The 27,076-nt window shown below is 29.6% G+C and overlaps 2 protein-coding genes and 1 pseudogene across 2 annotated transcripts in view; all 3 read right to left on the bottom strand.

Annotated features, from left to right (window-relative positions):
- LOC123271017 (protein FAM151B) overlaps positions 1–27,076 on the bottom strand; it is a 66,334-nt gene that overhangs the window by 33,155 nt on the left and 6,103 nt on the right. The window lies entirely within an intron of this gene.
- On the bottom strand, positions 1,734–25,351 carry LOC123271015 (protein croquemort-like). The gene is made up of 8 exons (XM_044737228.1): positions 25,040–25,351; positions 19,041–19,337; positions 16,688–16,851; positions 8,251–8,395; positions 7,980–8,186; positions 7,493–7,704; positions 4,607–5,300; positions 1,734–2,058 (listed from the first exon to the last, which is right to left on the bottom strand). Exons 2-8 carry the CDS (start codon positions 19,155–19,157, stop codon positions 1,936–1,938), a joined length of 1,662 nt encoding a protein of 553 aa, XP_044593163.1. The 5' UTR covers positions 19,158–19,337; positions 25,040–25,351; the 3' UTR covers positions 1,734–1,935.
- LOC123271105 lies at positions 14,673–14,771 on the bottom strand (annotated as a pseudogene).

Below are 27,076 nucleotides of genomic sequence, written 5' to 3'. Positions count from 1 at the left end.
TTTAAAAAAAAATTCGTTCTCACAAGTATTTTACTTATTACGGGTCTCAAATGTATATCAATATGGCTTTTATATGAATCTCATATTTGTGTCAAAATATGAGATTCATTATGATATTCATAATGAACCTCATCATGATATCAGATGATTTTTACACAGGTTGATTCAAGACAATGAAATTCTTCCAAATTATTTTCCTGGTTCAAGAATTTTTCTTTCGATTCAAGCTAATTTTTTTCAGTAGGCAAAAACATTTATTACTTGATCATTTTTTTCATATTTATCTAACCATTAGATCAATATGACTCTTGCTCTATTTTAACTAAAATCTCTATCATTATCATAATGAAATTTTGATTCAGTCGGATAGTGCAGAGATGTCAGAAACTCAAAATTTTCAAAAAATGCCAATAATCAAATATTTATGTACTGGTTCTTCTTGAAATAACTTCTGAAAGTGATGAATTATCTAATTTTTGTAAAATGTATCTGAAAGTTTATTAAACAATCTTCAATTTCCATATATATTTATTTTTCTAGACCAAAAACAATCTATTTTTTCATCTATTTGAAAAAAATTTCTAATTACATTCGTTTAAAAAATTCTGCAAATTTTTGGTAGTTCTAAAAAATTTACTTCTATTTTTTCTATTCAATAATTTTCAACTAATTGGGAAAAAAAAACAACATTTTTCTCTTATAAATAAATCAATTCTTTATAGCTTATAAAAAATATGAATATAAACATTTAATCATCAAAATACATATAAAATATTCTGTATCATTCACATATACATAAAATTTTTTAAATTCATTAATTAATATTACATCGAGTATTTTCAAATTCTTTACAGCTTAACATTTCTTAAAAATTTAAATCATTTCATTCATCAATAAGACATGGAATGACGTTTTCAAAATTAGTAATATAACTAATAACTAACAATATATAATAAATTCGAGGATAAATTCTATAGCATCTAACGTCGATTATAATAACTTGAATATTTGGATGTGATAACTAAATTAATCAATTGTGGTAACTATTTAAATGGCAATCATAAACTTGGCACATATTAATTATTATTCTCATACACTGAAAAGAAGGTTACCTTAAAGAAGAAAAATTTTTGAATGAATTTAAACAATTATTATCAAAAATTTTCAATCAAGATATCCTTCAATTCAGCGTAGGCAGTGTAACAAACCGCGATTTACTAAAATTGTTACTAAGAGATCTGTCAACAGCAAAAAATTTTTAATTCTTCATAAAAATTATTTTGGCACGCCTCAGTCGTATCATTTAAAGTCGGTCGTAATCTATGATCATAACAATATATAGTTTTTCAATTTATATATATATATATATATTAGGATGTGCCAAAATGTAACTCCCGTGGAGAACCTTTTAAAATTGGAATTTTGAGTTCTGCTTTCAACAGGGGCTGCGTTTGGGCATTTCCGGTGAAGATTCAAAATTTGGCCGGAAGTGCTTAAACTAAGCTTCTGTTAAAAAATTCTATGAAAATCAAATACATCGTCTCACTCCAAAATATCTCAGGAAATGCCCAAACGCAGCCCCTGTTAAAAGCGGAACTTAAAATTCCTATTTTAAAAGGTTCTCCACGGGAGTTACATTTTGGCACACCCTAATATATATATATATATATATATATATATATATATATATATATATATATATATATATATATATATATATATCAAAATACTTTAGTAAAAAAATTTAATTCATAGCAACCTTGATTAGTAATATTAACCATTATACTAATCATAATAAAAAAAAAAAAAAATAAAAATAATAAACTTGGTCAAGTATTTTTACTGACACGTCACATAAATACGGGCCTTGAATTCATAAGCTATTGTCTTTTACTTAAACTAAATTAAATTTATCACTTGGTCTTAAATAACAAATCAATTTTTGGGTTCCAACGGCCGATCACTTCGCTCGTGATCGTCAAGAGGCGTCGTTGTGTCCATGTAAACAAGCTCTGTTTTAGTGCCGTTGGTTGCTTGCACTCTTCTCGATTTTCCCGGCTGAAAAATTAAATTGATTAATAAAAATCGGATTTTTTTATTTAAAAAATAAGAGATTATTAATAGATTGATTAAATTCTGCGTAAAATGACTAATCACCACTCGCCTTGATAGCATTTTGATACGGTAATTGCTTATAATAATTGAGCGATTGTCGGCTAACATTTTTAGGTCTGAGGAGGTGTTGGGGAAAAAAAGAATGTTCTTTTTTTATGATGTAATTAAAAAATAATTAAAAGTTATTAAAAAAATATTTGATATTTGTTCTGATAAATTATTTAAAAAAAAAAAGAATAATAATTTTCTTTTTTTATTAACAATAAAGAAAAAATGTGATTAACTGATTAATAATTATTAATTATGAAATAAAAGTATTAATTTTTGTGAAAACTAATATTTTTTTTTTTCAAATTATGAAATAAATTATTTAATAAAAAAAAAAAAAAATACTAATTAAAAAAAATGTTGATTTCTTCAAAAAATCAATAATTAGACAAAAAAAGAAAATTGTTAATTTTTATAAAAAATTAAGGTAAAAGTCCCAATAGATGATCACGTACCAGTATATGATCATATATTGGGGCTTTTACCTTACTCGTTAAAAAAATCAATATTATTTAGTTGAAAAAATTAGATATCTAGGAAAATATATTTAAATAATTTTTTTAGCAGAATGACTATATTTGAAAAGAATCATATTTAATTTTATCTCAAATTCTAAAAATGTATATTTTGTAATAAAATGATAAAAATATATTTTTTTTTTTAAATTATTTTTTGTAAAATTGTAATTATTATGTTTAATTTAAAGTAATTAGAAAAGAATATTCCTAGTTTTCTACAAAAATTTATAGTTGAAAAATAAAATATCTAATTATTTTTTTACTGAAATCAGTTATTAGATAAAAATATTTTTAAAAAAATGGTAATTCGGAGAAAATACTATTCGTTTTTTAGAAAATTTAGAAATCAAAAAAAATTATTAATTTTTTGTGAAAAAATTAAAATTAGAAAAAAAATATTTTTAATTTTGCTTACAAAAAAATAAATACGTAGCTTGTAACGTTTAAAATTGCTTATTGCTAAACAATCCAACGCTTATACATAAATAATTTATTTTTGGGACAGTCTCAGCGGGCTCCAGGATTCATGCTTGTTGGGTTTCTTATAAATCAAAACCCTCAGATTAGTTACATTGTAAATAAATAAAATATATTTATTTATTAAAGTACAAATAATAATAATAAATGATAATAATAATCCACGGTAGGTTTCTTCTATCCGGTCTCTGGTGTGTTCAACAATCCTGTTCTGAAAGTCCTTTATAGCAACTGGAAGTTTTGCTTTGCCAGTTAAAGCAAAACTGACGGTGTGTTGACTGGAGGTATTCGGAATACCTGACAGTACTCCTTGGCTGGACTGGAGATTCAGTACTAGTGAATTATATTCACTAGCACACGGCGGTACTCCTTGGCTGGACTGAAGATTTCGATTTGCCAAATTAAATCGAAATCAGTACTATGAATAGTACTCTGCGGTATGACTACTGTGAATTTTACTTCAACAGTACCCAACGGTGTTATTCTCCAAGCCCTTTACAGCGACTGGAAGTTTTGCTTTGCCAGTTAAAGCAAAACTGACGGTGTGTTGACTGGAGGTATTCGGAATACCTGACAGTACTCCTTGGCTGGACTGGAGATTTCGACTGTCCGAGATAGTCGAAATCCGTACTATAAATAGTACACTGCGGTGATGATTACTGTGAATTTTACTTCAACAGTATCCAACGGCGACCTTGGCTGGTTGAAGATCTCGATTTACCAAGTTAAATCGAGATCAAACGCGAAATTTTCGGTCCAACGGCGGCCTTGGTTGACTGGAATCAATTCTTCTTACTTGAGCACTAAGTCTTCTTTCACTAGTAGGTTCCTTGAGTTAGCTTTCGAGTTCCAGGTTACTCAGCTGCTAGCTCGAGGAAGAGTGATCCGGTGCTCCGCGACTCCGGTTTATATAGCAGTTTCAGTTGGTAGTGGGGACAAAATAAGCTCTGCCATTGGCCCGCGAGCTCCTACTACCCCTTCCACTGTATTTTGAATGGCGCGCATATTTGCGGCGCATCACGGCTTCCGAGCTGCCTGGCCCGCGAGCTCCGATTTTTCCCTTTCCACGGTCTTTGGTTCACGCGCACTTTTACGGCGCATCGCGATTCCCGGGCTGCTTACTTGGCGTTAGTCACCAAGTCCTTTCTGGTGACTGGCATTTTTGCTTGACGGAGACTGGCAAATTTACTTGACGGTAACTGTCAAGTAAATTTTGCGCATGCGTGAAACTTTTCTTACTTTAGTAAAAATTTTTTTCTTACAATAAACATTAACTTATTTTATTAATTTTTTTTTTCCTTCCATTACAAGCTAGAAAAAATTAATAAATTTTATAAAAAATTTCCTATTGAAAATATTTAAAATTTTCCGAAGAATTCAATTATAAAATTTATTTCTACAAAAAAACGAAAATTTAAAATTAAACTGAAAATTTTGAACTTTCTTACCAATGGCGGGCTGGTCCGTATAAACTGTATAATAATAACAATCACAATGAACGTAGCTCCAATGGTAGCCATAATAAGACTGCCATAGAGCCCAGAAGTCGGTAGCATCAGCAATTGTCTCAACCCTCCAGCCATTTCATCAGTAACTCCACCCCGGACATTGAACCAGAACATAGGGAAGAAAATTTTCGGCATGTCTTCGAAGAAGCTTATCGTCAAAGAAGGTTGGAGGAGAATATTTATTTGCAACCTAGCACCAACATCCAGCGGAATTCCCGTTTTAGGTTCCAAGGTGACGTAAAAATTGTGAATATCATCCTGGGGGTTCATTCCGCTGATTTGATTCCTCAGAACCGGGTCCGCTTTGTGGAAATGTGGAAGACTTACGAATGCAGGGGCTCCAAAACGACAGGCTGTTATGTTCATTAATCCCATTGGTGTACACTCTCCATTGCAGTAGCACTGGCCAATATTTACTACATCCGGATTATCTTCGTTTATATTTTCATTGCGAGGCGTTGTTAGATCTGCGCTGAAGAAGTCTTCAGTCGTTGTTATTTTTTCAAAATATTTAGCTTGTTCGTGGGGATACTGGCGTTTGGTGTCGTTTCCTAGAGTTTTTTCTCCCAATGAAAATTTGTAGCCTTTTATTCCTTTGTGTATTACGTCTTCGGAGTATTCGTATGTTAGTGGTCTGAAATGATTAATATTTCTATATTAATATTCTATCTAATTACACTGAGAAAAAAAAAATTTTTGTCCAGAAAAAAATTTCTTGGCTCTAGAATAGTTTAAAATGAATTTTGATTTTTTGACAAAAGAATATCAATATCTATCATGATAGTAAAATGTTAGCATTAATTATGGTAGATTAACAAATGAATAGGTTCACTTGAATTAAACAAAAAATATTTCGATTAATTCGATCAATTCTTGTGACAAGAAAATTTTCTCAAGAGTAGTACTTTTTTTTCTCAGTTTAAGAGAATAAGAAACATTTTGTCTTTAGCGTATTTATGAAATAAAATAGTTTTTTTTTTAGTTCAATTAATTATAAGTGGAAAAATATTGACCTGACTTTGTGACTTTTTAAAGTTCCATATTCTTTTTGCCGATTATTAATTTATTATCATAAGTTTTCAGAGTAGTTCTGAATGGATTTGAATTTCATGCTAGATTAAATTTTTTTATTTATTTATTTTTTGTGTACTTCAATACATGGTTATATTTAAAATATTAATCTATACACAGAAAAAAAAATTAACTTAAATCAAGAAAATAATTTTGAAGAACTTTATCGTCTTTATTTAAGTAGAAAAATTCTTAAGCTAAGAAACTTTTTTTGGGTTAAATAAATTTTATTTGATTCAAGACAATGAAACTCTTCAAAATTTTTTTCTTGGTTCAAGATTTTTCTTTTGATTCAAGTTAATTTTTTCTCAGTGTAGTATTAAAAAAATAAGCAAAATTTCTTGATGGGATTATTTTTATTTAATAAAGAATTTTTATACTTAAAAGTGAATCAAGAATAACTTTTTAGTTAAAGAATTTCTTTACTTGATTCGAAATGATCAAATTCTTTAAAATGATAATCTTTGATCAATATTTTTTTTCTTAATTTAAATTAATTTTTTATTAGTATACTGCAGATTTATAAACTTTTTGTCGATAAATGAAAATTTAGAATAAAACTCTCTGCTAGGAAATAAATCATTAAATAATCTATCGAATAGCAGAACATTTTTTCTAAAATTTTTCTTTGTAAAGAAAAAATTTATGAATCTGTAATCACTGACTGTAGGTTACAAGTATTACTAGTATTAATATTAATATTAAGTCTTTATTCACAGCTAGTGCTAATTAACAGGTTTTGTATTGATAAAAGGATTTATTGATCTTTGATGATGATGAGATTTATTAATATTAATAAATGATTTATTAATGTTAAAACGGCTTAATGAATATTTATCAAGAGTTAACGAATCATTTATTGGAAAAGTTAACTGTTTAAAGAATAGGGATTAATAGCTGATAAATATTTATTGTTTTTTTATGAATTATGATAATGTTTATCATGTAAATTATTTATCAAAAGTCATCGGTAATATTAAATATTTATTTGTACTTAAGATTAAAATTAAAAAGTAGGTTTCAGATTAATGGATTTATCAACAGATTTAAAATTTTTGTTATCTACCTAGATTTTGCAATTTTTTAATTATGATGCACTAGATATGACAGTTTAAGAATATAAATGAAAAAAAAAATTGTTTTTACATTTAAAAAAAAAACAAATTTTTACTAAGTGTGTATAAAAATTAAAATGCTTTTAAAACTTTTTTTTATATTTTAAAACAGTGAAATTGTTTTTTATTAAAAAAATCATCATCAAATTATGATTTTTAACTTAATAATTTTGAGATTTTTTTTATGTGTTAAAAAATTTAATTTTTTTTTTGTAAACGAAATTTTTTACTAGTTTAAAATATTTTGCAATTTTTTCGGAGCTATTACCAAAAAATCTCGAAATTTCCTGCGTTCAAATATTAATATAAAAATTTTAAATGTATTTTATATTTATGGTTAAACTTTAAGAATTTTTTATTAATTCCAAAAATCAAACCATTTTTTTTTCTCTTTTCAGAATTCTTGTAAAAATTTTTCTTTTCTTTTAACAATTTTTCTTTTCAAAATTTTGTTTAAAATTCAAAAACCGTAAATTTTTCTTTACAAGCTTCTATAATGTTGAAAATTAAAATTTTAAAAATTTTTAAATAAATTTCAAAATAAGCCAAAAAAATTTAATATTTTTCTCATTAAAAAATAAATTTACTCTGGCTTCAAGCGAATAAGAATAATTTAACTTAAAAAAAAAAAAAAAATTACCTGCACAATTCGCCAGTCCAAATACTGATATCTTCAGTGCCGCGTTTTGGTGGCCAAAATTCTCCGGCAGTGCCTTCAACAGCATTACAAGGTGTATGAAAGTTCTTAATTGTATCTTTATAATTCCATAATTTGACCACCCCCAAATTAGTCAAATCATCCTCTCCAGTTGCTACATTGAAATGCCCGTCGAAGTACGTCGATCCGTTTCTCTGCAAAAATTGAATAAAATTAAAGTCAATGTCATAGATAAATTTCAATAATAAAAATGTCGACCTTTAGACACTGTATCAATATCATCACATCATCATAATCACAATTATTAACCAAAGTTATGTAATAAATAATAATTGCGCACGTGTATCGCTTTTCAACTGCGTAATTGCGGTAATTGGTAGAAAATCTTAGACGACTTTAATTAAGAAAAAAAAAATATACTGGAAACTTTTGATAAATTATAATTATCAAATCAAATAAAGAAAATTACCATGTAAAACCAGCCAAATTTGTCGAAAGGTGGAACTTCGAAATCGTCACTCGCCATTAATGAACCCATTGATATTATTTGATCTGAGTATCCCTCGAATAATAACTCGCCTGCAGTCTTATTAATGAAAATTTTCGACGATGTTAGTAAGTATGACAGCGTTCCTTGCATCATCGGGTTCCAGTATCTTATTGTATGAGCGGCCGACTAAGTTAAAATTTATTATTATTAATTATTAATTACTATTTTTAATCATATCAATGATACTTACAACTGCAACGGTGTTTAAAGCGATAACTCTATCCTTTAGTGTTCCATTACTACGCTCTGCATCAAAATACCAATATTTCATTTGGTCATAACTTACAGTACTATTTTCTGGATGGAATACTACGTTTACCTTCACTCTCCTTTCTCTGGAAATTAAAAATAATTTTTTTTTATTATTGTAATTATTTATATAATTAAGATCATAAAGAAAATTTTATCTCTGGCGTATTTATATGATAAAAAAAGTTTTTTAAAATTAAATTTAGTATCATTGGAAAGGTCTTAACCTGAATTTGTGTTTTTTCAATGTTTCGTAATGATTTTCAGCAATAGCTTATTTACTATGATAAGTTTTCGAAGTAGCTCTAAATAGATTCGAATTTCACGATAAAAAAAATTTGTTTTGTTTTGTACATGTGAATGTGGTTTTATCGCAAAAATTAATTTATATAATAAAAAGACTAAGATTTTGTAACGAGTATATCCGTATTGTAAATTGATTTTGATATTTTTTCAGCGATAGTAATTTATGGTTAAAATAATTAAGAGATTAAAGAAAATTTTGGATAATTATGCAGAAGTCGGGCTTTATCTATTTTAGATAAAATTGAAATAAAATAAAATATCGAAAAATTGATCTTTTTAATATTTTTTTTTTTCAAATTATTTTTCTTCATGGCGGACTTATAATAAAAATAACAAAAAGTATGAAAATTGAACATTTTGATGGTTTTTTTTCATTTGAAGTTCAAAAATTTACGATTTAAAAAATTTTCAAATTATAATATTCTGATTTTTTTTTTTTCTAATTTACTCTATTTTTATCGCTCTTTAAGAAAAAAAAATATTTCAATAACCGGAAATAATAGCATTGTCCCCATTTCATTGAAAAACACGTAAAATTGTAAATTGAAAATAATATTATTAATCCTGCCCAATCAGGATTTAGAAAAAACCATTCATGTGAGTCGGCTCTACAATACTCTATCATAAGATGGAGAAAAGATCTTGATAAAGGGCTATATATTAGTGTGGTGTTTATCGATCTTGCTCGTGCCTTTGAAACGGTAAATCGCGAAATACTTTTAGATTTATTATACGAGCTGGGAATAGGTGGTGTAGTACTGAGTTGGTTCAAATCTTATTTAAGTAAAAGAAAGCAAAGAGTGAAATTTCAGAGTAACATGTCGGAGGAAAGTGAAGTTAACTTTGGAGTACCACAAGGGTCCAAATTAGGTCCTTTGCTATTTCTGCTTTATATTAATGAAATTATAATAATATTAAATAGAAGGGGGATTGATTGTGCATTATTTGCTGATGATATGAGAATTGCGGTGAGTGGTAAAAATTTAGAAGAAATTGAAAACAAATTAAATATGAACCTTCAAATATTATTTAACTGGTTAAACAAATATCAATTAAAAATAAATGTAAATAAAATTGTACATATGACTATCCACGATCAAAGGCATAAAAATATAAGAAATAAATGTAAATTATTTATAAATGATATAGAAATTAAGTATGTAAAAGAAACGAAATATTTAGGAGTGATGATCGATGATAATTTGAATTTTAAAAGCAATGCACATTATACTAGTCAAAAAATTGCCAAAAAAGTTAATGAAATCAATAAATTAAGATACTCAGTAGGTAGGGGAAGGGGGGGGGGCAAAATGGGCCCCTTAAAAAAAAAGTGTTGAAATCCTTAGTGTTTTTCTCTGGTTTTACTTTTTTTTAGTCCCTTGCCAAGTATTTGACCTCAATTTGCTACGTTCATTGAAAATAAAAAATTTAAAATGTGGGGCAAAATGGGCCACCTTCAGAAAATTTTTATAATATGAGTTTTTCAGCTTGATTTACTTTTTTTGGCCTTTTACTGAGTTTATGATATAAATTTTTTTTGTATCCATCGAAATTAAAAAATTGAGAAAAGTGGGGTAAAACGGGCCCCCCAAAAAACTCAATATGTTTCTTACTTGTTTTATGTTTCGAATCACTTTATTATGTATTCAGTATAAAAAATTAGGAAAACGGTTGACCCTAAAGGCCATCCTTGCAACTTCCAGCTCACTCCATACCTAAGCACTCAATATTTTACGCCAAGATCATTAATAAATCAGATTAAAAATGTCAGAGTAATTTAAAAAGAACGCGTTTTTTGAATTATTTCGTCAACGATATCTCTCAAACTAATCAACCAATTTCAATCGCGTTGATGGCGATCAATGCAGGTTTCCAAGTTTAAAAACCGATTAGTTTTCAGAATCGATTGGTGAAGCCAATTAAATTGTATTACAAAAAAACAATTTTTTAGAATTTTTTTGACAACGATATCTCACAAACGAACTAAACAATTTTAAAAAAATTAACGGCATTCTATGCAGTCTTTCTAGAACAAGATTATTTATCACTTACAGAACAATCAGACGTGAAATTTAAAAGTTGTGTTAAAAAAATTATTTTTTTTAATTTTTAAAATTAAATATCTCTCGAAACATTCAATCGATTTTGACGTTATTGCCGGAAATCGAAGTGGTTTATTAAGCTCTAAAAACCATCTCATTGAATCAAAAACGATCCAGGAATAAATGTCGAGGTTATGTAAGAAAAACACTCTTACCCAAATATTTAGTTCACGATATCTCACGAACGAATCAACTGATTTTAATCGCGTTGACGGCGATCGACACAGTTTTTTAAGCTTAAGAGCTGATTAGTTTTTGGAATCGATTGATTCAACAGATTAAAAGTTATTTCAAAAAAACGATTTTTTGAAAATTTTATTTTCGAGATTACTCAAAATCAACCGGCCCGAATTACCTTAAATAGTATAATATATCTAGAAGCAAAGAAACTCTTTCGATTGCTGCCAATCCTGTTCAAATCGGTCAAGCCGTTCAAAAGTTATGAGAGGTTTATATTTACACACACACACACACACACACACACGCATGCGGCAAAGGAGAAACTGCTACCAGGCGCGTCTCCCCGTAGCGGATGGGAGAACGCTCGCTGTCCTTGGATGACACTAGGTCTCTTAGTTGATGAGGTACAGAGGGTAGGAACCAAATAAAATACGCTCCCGTGGACAAAACTCCCCCCCCCCCTCCTTTAATGGGTTGGTCACACTAACTGACCTAGCAAGACGATCGTTCCCTGCTGTAACTCACTGGGAGTGTCCGGAACCCGTGTCGATTATTTCCGACGATGCAGGCCACGGCTGATGTGAGCTTGCTCTGCCGAGGTTTAAGTTGCAGTAGCGGATCAGAAGCCAGCCACTTCGGGCCTTGATCAGGAAGTACGCAGTGAGTGTTAGAGATCGGAATCTTCACCGCCCCGAGCGAGTCTAGTCCGTCCGTGTATTCCGGGACTGGCTAAGTGTCGGCTAGGCCTCAGGGAACTGGGGTAGGAGTACTATCTCCGAGGGTACACCCGTTCCTAGTTATGACAACCCGCTCTACTCCGTACGATGCGCTGGTAAATCAAAAAGTATGAGTAATTTACAGGAAACAAACAAGAGTGGAAACCGGCTTCATGCCCAACAAGCAGCGACTGAAGCAAGCGCTGAAATGAAGAGAACGCAAGCGCTGGAGCGCCTTGAAAAGCTGACAATTGAGCTGCAAGAGTTTGTCCAAACTAAGGTCAATATCCGCAAGGAGATAAAGACCAAGACGACCGGTGTAGTCAATGCTCTTGGGAGATTCAAGAAACTGGACGAGGAATGGCAGTCATCACGACGACGCATTCAAACTGAAGTTGAGACGGAAGAAGCAATGGATACTGGAGCCGACGGTGACGGCGAATCTGCTGCTGAGGACAAGGGTGAAACTGACACAAGGCCTGGAAAGAGAAAGGACCGAAATTCGCCAGAGCCAACCGACAAAGTCACAAAGAAGAAGGACTTGAAAAAAAGCCCTCCCTAACGACTGGCAAGGCAGGGCGACGAACCTAAGAAGGCGACTGATTGGGAAAAAGTACAGTCTAAGAAGGAGAAGAAGCTAGCTAGAGAGCAACTCTCAAAGCAGCCGCCGAAGGAGCCCAGGCCAGAGCCTAAGCGGAAAAAACCACGCAAATGGATCAGACTCGACGCACTGATCATCCGCCCGGCCGAGAAAACAAAGTATGCCGAGATTCTGCGTCGCATAAAGCAGGACGTCCCAGATGAGCAGGTTCGTTCAACGGTCGATAAGATCAACAAGACCAGAAGTGGCGACTTGTTGATTACGATTTCGAGGAAGAGCACTCACAAAGGCCAAGCCCTCCAAAAGACGATCGCAGACATCCTTAAGGAGGAGGCCAAAGTGATCTGCAAAGGACCACAGGAGAACATCGAGATCCGAGATGTCGATGACGACACGACGAAAGAGCATATTCAGACTGCTCTAAAGAGGGAAGCTGGAGAAAGTTGTGAAATCCCACTAGAGGCAATCAAAATCCGTAAAGCCTTTAGGGATACGCAGACAGCCACAGTGTTACTACCAGCAGCTGCAGCACAAAAGTGACTGGAGGGAAACTGCACAATAAGGATCGGCTGGGTCAATTGCCGAATGAGAGCAACGAAGAGACCCATACAATGCTTCAAATGCTGGCACTTTGGGCACTTCGGATCTCAGTGCAAAAGCGAAGTCGACCGGTCTAAGCACTGCATAAGGTGCGGAAAAGAAGGACACAAAATTGCTGATTGTAAAAATCCAGCTAAATGTGCACTGTGTGTTGAACAGCACGGCGTAGAAAAGGCGGCTCACCATGCAGGCACGAACAGATGCCCCGTCTTCCAAGAAGCGCTCCAGAAGATAACGAAGCCAAGAACATGAAGATATTGCAGGTCAACCTCAATCATTGTGAGGCTGCGCATGACCTGCTCATGCAAACTGTGCGCGAATTAGAGGCAGACGTAGCACTTATAAGTGAGCCTTATAGACACCTGAGTAACCAACCCTGGGAATCCGACAGCACTAACAAAGCCGTCATCTGGTCCTGCGGTAAATGTCCTTTTCAGAGAACAGACAACAATAAAGAAGCCGGCTTCGTAGCAGCATGGGTAGATGGCCTCCGCTTCTACAGTTGCTATGCACCACCTAGTCTCTCTAATGGACAGTTTGAAGATTTCCTTGATCGGCTAACTGAGGACACAAGAAAACACTTTCCCGTGGCAATAGCTGGTGACTTCAATTCCTGGGCAGCAGACTGGGGCAGCAAGTTCACTAATACACGTGGAAAAGCACTTCTCGAGGCAATGGCCACACTGGACGTGATCCTTCTTAACACCGGTGACACGCCAACGTATACACGCCAACGTATACTAAGGGAGAAGCAAACTCAATTGTCGACCTTACATTTGTCAGCAGTTGCTTAGCTCGAAGAGGTTTTTTTTGGAAAGTATTGAACATCTACACAGTCAGTGACCATATTGTGATACTATGGGAAATATCAATTGGCCAGAATCTAACAAGAGTCAACAGGAACGCCAGCGCGGTTGAGTGGACCGTTAAATCTCTCGACCTCACTGCTTTAGTAGTAGCCCTAGAGTGCGAACCGATCATCGTAGAAACTGCTGAAGAGAAGACCAAGGACCTAATGAGAAGAGTCACCCAGGCTTGCGACGCCAGTATGTCTCGGAAACGTGGCATGAATTCAAGACCTTCGGTGCACTGGTGGAATGATCACATTAGCATTCTACGTTCAGAGTGTCTTAAAAAAAGAAGAAAGTCTCAGCGTGACTACAGATGACCTAACTCCGCAGAGCTGTTGGCAGAGTATAAAAAGGCCCGTCGAGAACTAAACAGAGCCATTAAAGAAAGCAAAAGACGCTGCTGGAAGGAACTGGTCGTAGAAGTAGAGAAAGATCCATGGGGCAGACCGTATAAGGTGGTTATGACTCACCTGAAATGCCAGCCAATGCCATCACCTACGTGTCCACAGTTCCTAGAGAAGACTGTTACTGCGCTGTTTCCCCAACAGCCGGTATTCACCTACAAGTTGGAGCAGCTCAACCCTGAAGACATCCCAACTATCACGTTGGACGAGTTGATAGAGGCAGGCAATCGAGTAGGGAATAATAAGGCGCCGGGATTGGACGGAATCCCTAATATTGCCCTGAAATCAATCCTTAGGGCAGCACCGGCATTATTCCTGGACGTTTACGATACATGCCTGAAGGAAGGGACTTTTCCCCAGAAGTGGAAACAGCAACGGCTAGTACTACTTCCGAAGGGGAAAAAGCCGCCGGAAGAACCGTCATCCTATCGACCACTCTGTATGTTAGACACGGCCGGCAAGATATTCGAGCGCATAATTCATCAGAGAATAGAGGCTGTAGTCGATCCACTCCTGGCAGAGAACTAGTTTGGTTTCCGAAAAGGACGGTCAACTCTAGGAATAGGAGATTCTTTTCCGCTTCACAACATTATTTATATTTGTAAAAATGTGGAACGCTTCACGATTTTGCGTGTCATCCTTGCGCAGGGACCATGCTAATCTTCTCTGTATCGTTCCATTTACAAATATAAATAATGCTGTGAAGCGGGAAAGAATAGGAGTTACGGTAATTATTACGTGAAGCGTTCCACATTCACGTAACAGGATATTGGTAGGAAAGGATTGAGAAAGGAATGTGGAGAGGATCATCTTAATGTGAGTTTATAGAATATGCGAGAAAAAATTATTAGATAGCTCGGACTGGGATTCGAACCCAGAACCTTCCGAAGACATGTCGGCTACTCTACCATTTGAGCTATCCGGTCTATACTAAATTTCCTTTCGCTTATTCTATATACATTAAGCCACACCGTCCATCTTACGGCAAGCATTTTTACAAATATAAATAATGCTGTGAAGCGGGAAAGAAATTATTATTATTATTATTATTATTATTATTATTATTATTATTATTATTATTATTGTAGTTTTATTGTAGTACTGTGATGCTTAATTATGATCAAGATAAAATTAACATACTACAAAAACTCCAAAATCGTGCTATAAGAGCAATTTTAAATGTAAATAGATATACAAACATTAATCTGATGCTTGATACACTTGGTTGGTTGTCAGTAAAACAAAAGATATATTACAACTGCTGTCTGTTTGTATTCAAGATGCTCCATTATATTTCACCTAATTATTTAAATGAACAAATAGAATTAATAAGCAATAATCATAATTATAATACGCGTAATAATAGTTTACTTTTAATTAAGCATACACGAACAATGACGGCAGAAAAATCTATAGTATATCGAGGATTTGTATGGTTTAATGAACTACCGAAAATGATAAAAGAACAAAAATCAATTAATGTATTCAAGAGATTATTGAAAAATCAAACTAAAACAATGTATTTATAAAAAATATATCCTTAAACTTTTGTACCAAAGAAACAGAGAATTATAATTGTAAAGAATGTAGCAAGTGCTAAATAAACAACTCATTACATTATTATTATTATTATTATTATGATTATTATTATTATTATTATTATCATTGCCGCATTTATTTGAAGTATTCTAAAACAAAGACATAAACGAGAAGAAAATAGCTAATAAAACAACTGGATAGAATAACAAAATGAGAACACTGAGAGTTCATACTATAATATAAAGATAATGAATGATGAATAAGAAATGAGAAATAAATTTCTAATAATAAATGTAACAGAGATAAGGATTCGAAGTAGTTGATTATTACTTAACCTCATAGTATTGACTCTTTAATGAGTGATACAATAATTAAATCAGCCATCAGTCGTCTCAGCTCTTCAAGAATATTAAATATTTTAAAAATCGTGGGCGATTTAATGTGTGTGTTCTATTGAATAATTGACTAATTAATGACTTTCGCGTATACCAGACCCTCAGTCAATTGTCCTTACGCACGATACACTTCATTATATAGATTAAAATTTATAATAATCATAACAGCAACGGGATCGTGAAAGAATTTCAAGGGCTTTAATTTTTAACAATTAAAAAAATTTACTTATTTATTTTTTTTTTTTTTTTTAACAATACGCGTTAATTTTTCTTGCTGATTTGATTTTCAAGAAATTTTTTCACCGTCTGGCTGCTTTTTTAAAAACATCTGATGATCAACGAGAGTATTTGTGATAAATATTTATGATAAAAAAATGGATTTTAGATGGAATATTTAATTAATCTATTTTGTTATTAACTTTTGTGTGCTATTGCTATTATCGCGTCAATCATAATTCATTCAAACTGATATTCAACTGGGACACGAGATCATGCCAATTTTATAACTAGTAAAATACTATTATTATTAAATAAATTGAAATATTAACTTAATTATACTATTGCGATGTGATTTCAAGCTAAAAAAATTTTTTTTTATCTCTAATTAAAATTATCAGTGAAATTGCTAATGAAAAATAAAAACAATACTTAATTTGAATTAAAAAATAAAGTAAAAATACACACCTAAAACTATATGGCCCCATTTGTACAAAGTTTGGCTTCTTTCCTTTTTCTCTCAGCTCATCTGGATTAGTCCAGTTGAATAAATAGAAGTCAATAAACAATGGAAGTTTATCGGTATCTTTCCAAAGTTCAAATCCCCGCGAATTTGGCGTTAATGGTAATTCCTAAATAATCAAAATTAAGTATTGAGTATTATCTGCTAAAAGAAGTCCAAAGAATGTAGTCTTAAAAACAAGGTCAATGTTAAGTACAATGTCCATTTTCATTTAAATATTCATGAATTTTAGTTAATTGTGTCGCTCGAAGAAGTTTTATGTGAATCTATAGATTATTAATACATTAAATTAGTCAATGTTCATTAAGTCGATGATCATATATCGTTAAAGTTATCAATAAGTCTTTATCTGCACGGAGAGAAATGGATGGTAGATACCTCTATACCAGTATGGGCGAGAACGCCATACAGTATGGTATCGAAGATTTTTGTCCATTATTAAATTGTACATATAGATGATTCGACCATTGCGGGAATGGTAACATTGGCGATAGTTATCACGGATGCCGCAATGCTAGTATGGCTGTCAGGCCCATACTGGCTTGCCGTATGTATACAATTCTTTTGGCAGGTAGACCTAGCCAATATTGTGATATTAGCTACAACACCATTGGAGTAACAACAATTTTTATTTAATTATAGACGAAGGTTATGTCCGAAATATATTATATAAATGAAAAATAATATTAATTATTTCATGACATGATTGTTTTTTTTTTTTTATTTTTACTCTGATATGAATTGGTTTAAACCAATCCCTGGCGAAACTAGAAATAGAAGTCTTTTTTTGGATTGAAAAGTATTGAAAAATATTCAAAGTTTTGAATCCACTTCAATATTTATCAATCCCTGGGGTGACCACAAATAATTTTTTTTTTATAGATTGAAACGTATTAAAAAAAAAGAAAATTTGATATACAATCCAATATTTCTTAATATCCTCTATGACCGAAATTTCATAAATTATTTATGGATTAAAAAATATTGATAAAGATTTATTTTGTGAATTTGCCGAAAAAATCGACGGATTGGATATATTGAAAACTATTGAAATTCCAACATTTTCAATACGTTTCAATACTTTTTTTTAATCAGGGTTTAGTGAAGAAAAATAACAACAACAATCAATTAAAAAATTACAAGAATTTATGCCTGTCTTATTAAAAATATGAAAGAGATTATTTAAAAAAAAATTTTTAATTATTTAGAAAAATATTTTACCCATCAATGTTGAAAAAAAAATTTTTTTCAATTTCGAATTAAAATTCTGATCAAAATTTAGACGATACAGGAAATTTTAGAATATTTTTCTTGTAGAAAATTTAATTTTCTACAAAAAAAGATCTATATTTATTTTGTCATATCGACGGTACTTTGGTAAAACCTCGTATCTCTCATTTAAAATAGATAGAAGATACGAGGTCTTACCAAAGTACCGTCGATATATTTCTAATAGTTTACTCACAATTTTAATATTAATTCTTTCATATAATCGTTTTAACGGATTATTTACATCAGGATCTAAGATAAAGACTTGACAGCGAAATTACGGGTAGAATATTAACGATATACAAAAAAATGATATAAGATCTTTTTTGTAGGAAATAAAATTCCCTACAAAAAAGGTCGCTATCAATTTTTTTGTCTAATATTTTATAATGTACAATTTCTTCAGTAAAAGAAGAAATTCTCAAATCAAGATATAAAATTCTCTACAAAATAATAATTCTGTTTTTGAATCAAGAAATTCCTTCTGAACCAAGTAGTTTTTCTCACTGGGTTTATAAAAAATTACAGAATCTAAAACATAAGTTTTTTAAGAATATAAATTCATTTATTACAAAATAAAAGTCTCTTATTATATACAAAATTCTTCACGCTCTAACTATGAGAAAAAATCGCCACCTAGCGGTAACTTTTAAACTAAATTTAAAAAACGATTTTAATTTGAACTATTATTGTAAACATGAGTGAATATCTGTAAAAAATGACTAAAAATAAAATAATAAAAGAAAAGTACAAGTTTGAATGAATGAAGTTGAGAATTGATTAGTCGAGTTAAACTAATATAACATGATAATTGAATTAGAAATAGCAGCAACAGTCATACATGTGACCCGTCTGAAGACGATTGTCATACACTTTTGAATACTTATCTCCAATTCAGCGACACAATAACTTATTCTGTCTCAGTCCTTACAATCGACTTACAAATTACTGTAGATAATATATTTATAATATATAATAATAAAAAAAAATGAAATTAAAAATATAAAAAAATAAGAGTAGCTCACTTACTTTTCTGAGGATTCCCTCGAAGACAAGCGGCCACATACAACTTAATAATGTACCAATAATTAAACAAATTAATCCGACGACACCCAGCGCCACCGTTTTATTCGTCCAGGGCCTCATTTTATTAATACTAATTTGGCTCGTTAAATAAAACCGTTGATCTTTTTTTTCACATATATATAATACAACGCGTGTTTCTTAAACTGACACAATCATATAATCGTCACCCCCCGTCGGACAGACCGATTGGGCTCTCGGTTATTTTATTATTTTTCGTCCTCTTCTCCTCACCGCCAAACTCTAAAAAAGATAAAATATATCTAATCTTACATATTTTTATTTTCATTATTATTATTATTAATATTCGTTTTAGTTTAAACTATTCATGTGCTTTCAAACATACTTTTATTTTATTTGGAATAATGTTTTATTCATAACTTGGATGATTAATCAGGATTATAAATTTACGATTATCTTTTTGATTTTATTAGTTCTTAGTTAAATGAAAATAAATAAATATTTAAGATAAAGATTTTTTTTTTTCATTATAGAAAATTAAATTTCTCTTTTCAATTCTCCGCTAAAAAAATTAAAATTTTTTATTTGGCTAAAATATTAGAAATACAAAAAAATCTTAAGAGACATTTTTTGTAGGAATTTAAATTTTCAATAAAAAATAATTATATCAATTTTTTTTAAATATTACATCTTTAAGACATAAATTGAGCCAAAAGTTACAAAACAATTTTTTTTTTAATATAAACAATTGAAAAATTTACTTAAATATTGCAGTTATAAAAAATTTATAAAAATTGTTTTTTTTTTAGAAACTTAAATTTTCGATAAAAATGATTCTTATCACTTTTTTTGTATTTCGCATCATTCAGACAGAAATCAAACCAAAAGTTATAATAAAAATATTTTTGATATAAACAATTGAGATATTTAACGAAATGTTAAAGATCCGGTTAAAATGACAAGAAAAATTTTATATAAGAGCTTTTCACGAAAAAAATTATCAATTTTATCTTTTTTATTATTTACACAAAATTTTGGCTTTATGACAAAATTTAAAATATTTGCTTGTGTATGTTTAAATTAAAATTAACTTGCATACTAATTTATTTGATTTTTAAATTACTAATCAATTAAATTCTGACGGAATTTAACGTGTTATTTCATATCAAGGTTACTGTTATATTTTTGAGAAAATATTAATGCAATAATTGCGTGAACTTGTGCATACAAATTTTTAGCCCAAAAAATGATAATTTTCATGAATATAAATGTGTGTTTTTAAATATATGAACAGTTGGGAATATTTGAACTTTCCATTTAATAAGGTCAAAAAATTTTATGATTTTATTCGCGAGTTAAGGAAAATATTAATGTAAATATTGTGGATTTTTTTAATTTTTAACCAAGAAAAAAATTTTAATATTACAACATTAGATTCACTATTAGTCATAATAAGTCATTATTGGTTATCAAAAGAATATTATTAGTCTTATCTTATAACTAAATGGGGCATTTCCTTATCTAGAAAGGTTAAAAATTCTGAACGCCGTCTCTTCATTTCTTGCTGAAGTGGAAAACTAAATTAACCTTTAACTTTTCTTTTATATAATTCTCGAATAAATTATTTTGATATTTTTAAAAAGCTTTAGCCACTCCATTAAATTGATTTCAAAGTTCAAAAAATTAAAAAAAAAAAATTTTATTAATTGTTCTAAAAAGTTTGTTTATAAAATTCAAGAAAATTTTTTTTTCTTCATCAAACTTATGTCTTAGCTAACAAAAATTATTTTTTTTTTTTATTTAATTTTGAAAAATTTTTTTCTTTAAAATAAAAATATCTTCAATAAAAATTTTTTATTTCTGCACAGAAAAAAAGTCAACAATTTCAAAATTACAAATTAAAACAAAAATTAAATTTTTAACACAATTGTATAAAATTTCTATACTAAGTATAAAACATTCAACACAATTTTTCGACTTCATTGTGAAAATCTTAACTGTGTAGGAGTCAAATTTAAAACCGGATTTGAGTGCAGAGTTTATCATGCGCTCAACAGAATAAATTCTGCAAGAAAAGTTAAATAATCTAGAATTATCGTGTTAGTAGTTGTGATATAAATATATTTATCTTATAATATGAATATGAATTTATATAATTTTATGTATATACACACATTTCAAGGTTACGCGTTATCTCATGAAAAATAAAATTCAATCTTTGGGGCTTGATAATTTATAACTGTCATAATATTTTAATTCATCAAATTTTTCTCGCTTCAAAATTTTATTTTTTTAAAATAAAATATTACTTTTCCATAAAAAAAAAAAAAAAATTAAGGTCCTTTTGACAAGTGTAAATTTATTACTAATAATAATATAAAAGCTTCAAAATTTTATTTTTTTTAAATAAAATATTATTTTTCCGTAAAAGAAAAAAAAAATTAAGATCCTTTCGACAAGTGTAAATTTATCTCTAATAATAAAATAAAAAATTGCACTTTGTATCTTGGTATAATGACAAGGTTGAATCAAAAGATAACTTATCTATGTATCGTTAATTGAAGTAAAACCTCAACGATTCCTAGCAATAAATAAATCTACCGACAGAAATAAAAACAAACTATTATTAGCATTAGAAGATTGAAATTCAGCTGAAGATAACTTCAGCTTCGATTGTTACTATCGATAACAATCATTTTTTAATCACTTCATTTTTTCTCGCGTAAATCTTAAAATTACAATTGTAATTACAATTCATCAGTTAAGCGCTGATATGAATATACAAATGTAACTACTGTAAGTTATACATTGTTCCGTTAATCAACCGATGAATTATTTATTCGAATTCGTCGTTAATGAATTAATAAATTGACTTTATTGCTCACTGCGATTGGCGAAGATGATGAAATATTTTCTTTTACATTATAGTAAGAAATAGTTAAGATTTAGTTAAATTAAAAAAGATACATGTGTAAGTACATAAAATGTACATATGTGTAATAGAAGAAGAAACCTTAGTTCTAAAGCCAATGCTCTGAAGATCACGTGTAGATAAAAAAAAAGAAAAAGAAAAGTATACTATTAAAAAGACAGAATTCGTTCCCTAGTTTATTCTTAGTTAGACATTCTTATTTCAAATGATGATCACTTATGACCCTTATATATAAATAGATACAAAAATTTTTTCTTACTAGAAGAAACTTATTAAATAATTTTCGTCAAGCTTTTTATAAAAAAAAGTGATTTAAAAATTTTTTGAATGCTAGTTTTTTATTTTAAAATATAAAAATTCAAAAAAAAAAGGAAGGGGTCTCTCATATTTTTGGATTTCACAGAAAATTTATTTTTCACGAACATAAATAATTGTTTAAATTTTGTTTGATTTTTTTTTTTATTAAATCGAAAAAAATTTTTTTTTTTATTTTAAGTGTTAAGGTAGTTAGGCCCAAAAAGCAAAAATTCAAGAAATCTCCCAAACTCCGTATAGAAGTAGTTAGATACATAATACACACGCTGTTAAAATTTAGAGACGATTTACCACGTTTAACCGAAGATAATTGCAATTGAAAATGACATTTTTACACAGGCGGTATGGGAAAAGAGAGAGAAAACCGCGAGTTTTATTATTTTTGTATTGAAGAAATTTTAAAAATTTCACGAAAAACTAACATTACTTAGATTAATACATGTATAATTACCCTACAAAATTCTGGAATTCCCTACCACATAGTTTTTGAGAAATCATTGATAAACTAGTAAAGTAAACAAATAAAGTCATGTGTGGAAGTAAGTGAGCAATAGTCCGTAAGAGAGGCAACACTAGCGCGTGACGAAGACAGCAGTAGCATAAACTATAGTTTGGGAAAGAACTACCTTAAGTATCACGGTTTATAAATTGGAGTCGATAAAAATTATTTTTAGAATTTTTGTTGAGCAATCACATATTTTTTTGTCTTATCAAAAAGTTTATCAAAAAACAATTAAAAAAATATCAAATTATCGATAAAAAAATTTTTGTGATTGCTTTTTGTTTAAAGTATGAATCAATTTTTCAGGAATGAAATTTTTATTTTAGTATTGCAATAAAAACATGTAGACATAAAAATTGTATTTAAAAAGAAATTATTTGGAGCTGAAATTGTTTTGACCACAAGAAGTTTTGTTCGTTCAAAGAGTAGTTGTCCTTACCGAAGAATGAACTTGAAAGGTCTTAAGTTTTCAAAGAGGGGGTAAGAGAATTATATGTTGAATACTTATTCAAGTATAGAGGGGAATTCATTTTCTTCTTGTGTTAATATAACTATAGAGTAAACATATTAAAAAATTTTTTTTCCTCTGCCTTAGGTCTAATTTTTATTTGTGTATTCCTCTCACTAGAAATTTATTATTATATTATGATAAAGCTTGTTTAAAAATAAAACGGATAAAGAGCAATAAAAATTATCAGTTCATTGTCTTTTACAATATAAATATGAATATGAATCAATTATATAACGTAAATTAATATTTTTGTAAGTTGTTTGTAAATAAAACAATTTTAATATTTTTTTTTTTTATTCATAATTTTCTACAAAACGTTACAAAGAAATAACAAATTGAATTTTTAAAAAATAGATTAATTATTAAGGTGTTCGCTTCTTCCCAAATTTGGTGTTTTTTTTTAAATTTATAGTTTTTGTGTTAAAAAAAAAAAAAAATCAAAAAAGCTTTTAATTTTCACATTAAACTGCTCCAAAATTGTGTTCAATTTTTTATTAAAATATCATGGGATTTTTTTTACTTCTTGCAATTTTTTATCTAAAACTAATAGATTTATCGTAATTATCAAATGACATTTTTTTTTAGAAAATTGAATCCTCTACAAAAAAAGTTTCTTGACTTTTGATGATTTTTTGATAAATTCACTTCTTCGAAAGTTATCTAAGGTCAAAGTAGAAGTTGCAAGAAATTTCAACGTTTTTTCCCTTTTTGGACACTCCAAAATTTTGATTAAAATTTTTTCAAAATTCTTGGTACAGATTAGTTAAATTTTAACGATAGCTTGATTAAAATAAACCTCAAAATAAAAAATTAAGAGTGCTTTCCTCTAAAATTAAAATCTAATTACTTAAAATCATCAAAATTTTATTTTTCTTGCAAATGTTACTTTATACTCATAAAATTTTCTCTACATCCAATTTCAATAAATATTCAACACTTTGGTCATAAAAAAGCCTCTAAAATTCGGAGACCTTAACTACTTCCTGTACCATAAATCTCGGTGTAAAACACGACGCGTCGAGCTCCAAAAGCAAAACAAAAAAAAATTTTCTTATTATTTAATCCATTATTATTTTTCGAAACAAACTCCGATAGTAAGCCGAATAAAAATTTGTTTATTCAAATAACAGCGATCTTCGCTTTGATTTTATCTCCAAGTAATTTCCTCATGGACTTTCTCATATCAAGTTTTTTGTGACAATCAGTTTTTAGAATACTAATTATCAACATTAAGCGACATAAATTTTCTAATACGCAATTCGGCTATCCTTAAATTATACCCCAAGATTATTCGATACATTAAATCAAAAAACTAAAAGGAAAATTTTTTACTAAGTACAAAAAACTTTCACTTTTCTTTTTCTTACATATTGAAGCTTAAAAAAGGTATAGTCGACTCTTAAACTCAAGATTAAGATTCCTAATCTTAAAATTAAGACTGAGACCAATTTTCACGGCCTTGCTTAAAATAATTTTATTTAAAGCCTGTTTTTTTTCTTCTTCTTTCTTTATTGTGTCTCAGCCTAGAACAGGTCAGTCAGTAAGCACATGCGGGTAAATCCCGATAGGGGGAAGTTCTTTGTCTGTTTAAAAAGCATCCCCTGGCATTCTAACAAAGAAGACTTTCTACTTTTGAATTTCAAAAATAAACATTTAAAAAGATTGTTGACAATTTAAGAATTTTTTTTTTTTAATTTATCGCTTGTGATATTTAATATACTTACTTGCAATTAAAAATTAATGATGAAAAGCGCTTAATCGGTGATAAATAGAACGGACCGATTAAGCATTAGCGTGTTAGAGTGAGATGATATTGGAGCTACGGGAAGACATTATCTTGAGTTTGAGATGGTAATGTTTTGTATATATGTATGTATATAAATGAATATGGAGCTGATGAGCAAACTGTGTGAACACATTACATTGCACGATATAGAAACACGAGCACGAACTAAAACTGATAATCAGCGACACCAAGTCACTCTACGAGTCGTCGGATTGGACTGAACTGATACACAATATACGATGTTCAACATGCTGCGTATAAGTACAATACAACCCGGCAAGTGGTGGAGTGGTAGGAGGCTAAGCCTGTTTAAACTTATACGATGATGATATTGTCTGTAAGTGTGCGTGTTTATGATCATTTTTCAAACAGACTGGGTTGATAAAGAAGATTTTTCTTGAGAGCACAATTTGTGAAGTTTTTAACAAAAAAATTTTTTTTTTGTTTTCGATAAAATATATTTTGTAATTATGGCGAATAATTTTGATTTTTCATTTTAAAAAAATTTATTTAAAAATTTTTTTGTCGCATAAATATAAAAAAATAATGCAATTTGAATAATATTAAAGTTAGCCGACGTTTTTAATTTTTTTTCATTTATTAAATTAAGGTAAAAGCCCCAATAGATGATCACGTACCAGTATATGATCACTCCATGTATTTGTATATCTATATTTACAAACATAGGTATACAAATATATGGAGTGATCATATACTGGTACATGATCATCTATTGGGGCTTTTACCTTTGAACTAAAAAATATTTTTTTTAAATTGCACTTATAGTTTTTCAAGTTTTTTATGAATGAAACTTTTTTTTTTATTTTTTTTGTAACAATTTTTTCAATAAAAAAAATTCTAAAAATTTTTAGATGTCGGCTAACTTAATTTTCATGCAATTTGATTGGTATTTCATTAGAATTTTTCACACATCAATTTGTAGAGTATATTATTTTTTTAAAATATGAAAAACTGAAAAAATTAAAAAAATGTTACATAGTTGAATTTTTTTTTGAAGCTTCAAAAAATTTATTAATTTGAACAATTTATTAAATATTTAGGAGTCAAATAATTTAAAAAATTGTTTTTCATCTTGTATATTTGAAGCAATTTAGGGCCTATAGGCTCCTTTTTCAATTTTTTTAGTATACAAGTTACTAATAGGGTAAAGTCACCAGTGCTCAGCCCCCTACCTATTTCCAGCCCCCGCCATAAGGAAACTATAGTTATTTATGGCATATACTACTGAAGGCTGGAAATAGGTAGGGGGCTCGGTACTGGTGACTTTACCCTAGATGTCACAGCATGTAAAATATACTAGAATATCAAAAATATGAAAAATTTGACCCTTATCCCGACTAGAAATTTCAGTGAGGCAGTGATTTGGCGCAAGTAAGGCATGCTGAATTCCAAACTTGCAGTAAGTGAGGCATCCAAACCAGGCCGAAGTTTGGGATGTAACGCAGTTGCGAGGCTCAGCCTAACTTGGCTTCCTGATTAGGTTGCAGTTTGGAAACCAAATTCGAAACGAAGAATCCAAATCTAATTCTTTCTTGATTTTTAGCTTTTTTATTATTAAGCGAAAATTAATAAAAACAAATGCTTATTTTTTTATCTTCTTTTACTATTTTAAATATAAATATTAAATTTAGGACTAAATTTTTTAAATATTTCATGAATAAAAAAAAACAAATTCTTTGTTGCTTTTATTTAATATTATTTTTATTATTTAATTTTATTTTTTCTGTAATTTTTTTTTGTTTTTTGGAGCGTTTTTTAATGTGAAGAGATTTTTTTGATTGGTAGATTTGATAAGTCAAAGGGGAAGGAGATGATGGAGGAGTTAGATACACTAATCACACATAACACTTATCTTTACTTCACACTCGCCTTAATAGTAATTATAATTAGTAATTATTAATTATTAAAAATCGTACATGTCGAACGCGAGACTCGAACACGGTACCCGACGCAC

The sequence above is a fragment of the Cotesia glomerata genome, linkage group LG8 (genome assembly GCF_020080835.1).
Source record: "Cotesia glomerata isolate CgM1 linkage group LG8, MPM_Cglom_v2.3, whole genome shotgun sequence".
Classification (NCBI taxonomy): domain Eukaryota; kingdom Metazoa; phylum Arthropoda; class Insecta; order Hymenoptera; family Braconidae; genus Cotesia; species Cotesia glomerata.
The sequence above is the reverse complement of the archived record's forward strand: the minus strand, read 5'-3'. Positions and strand labels throughout refer to the sequence as shown.

Excerpts from the sequence above, each read along its gene's own strand:
- LOC123271015 (XM_044737228.1), bottom strand. The coding sequence starts at position 19,157 with ATGAGGCCCTGGACGAATAAAACGGTGGCGCTGGGTGTCGTCGGATTA. Across the intron at positions 16,852-19,040 it reads TCGAGGGAATCCTCAGAAAA|GAATTACCATTAACGCCAAA; the intron begins GTAAGTGAGCTA and ends TTGATTATTTAG. Across the intron at positions 5,301-7,492 it reads TGGACTGGCGAATTGTGCAG|ACCACTAACATACGAATACT; the intron begins GTAATTTTTTTT and ends TAATCATTTCAG.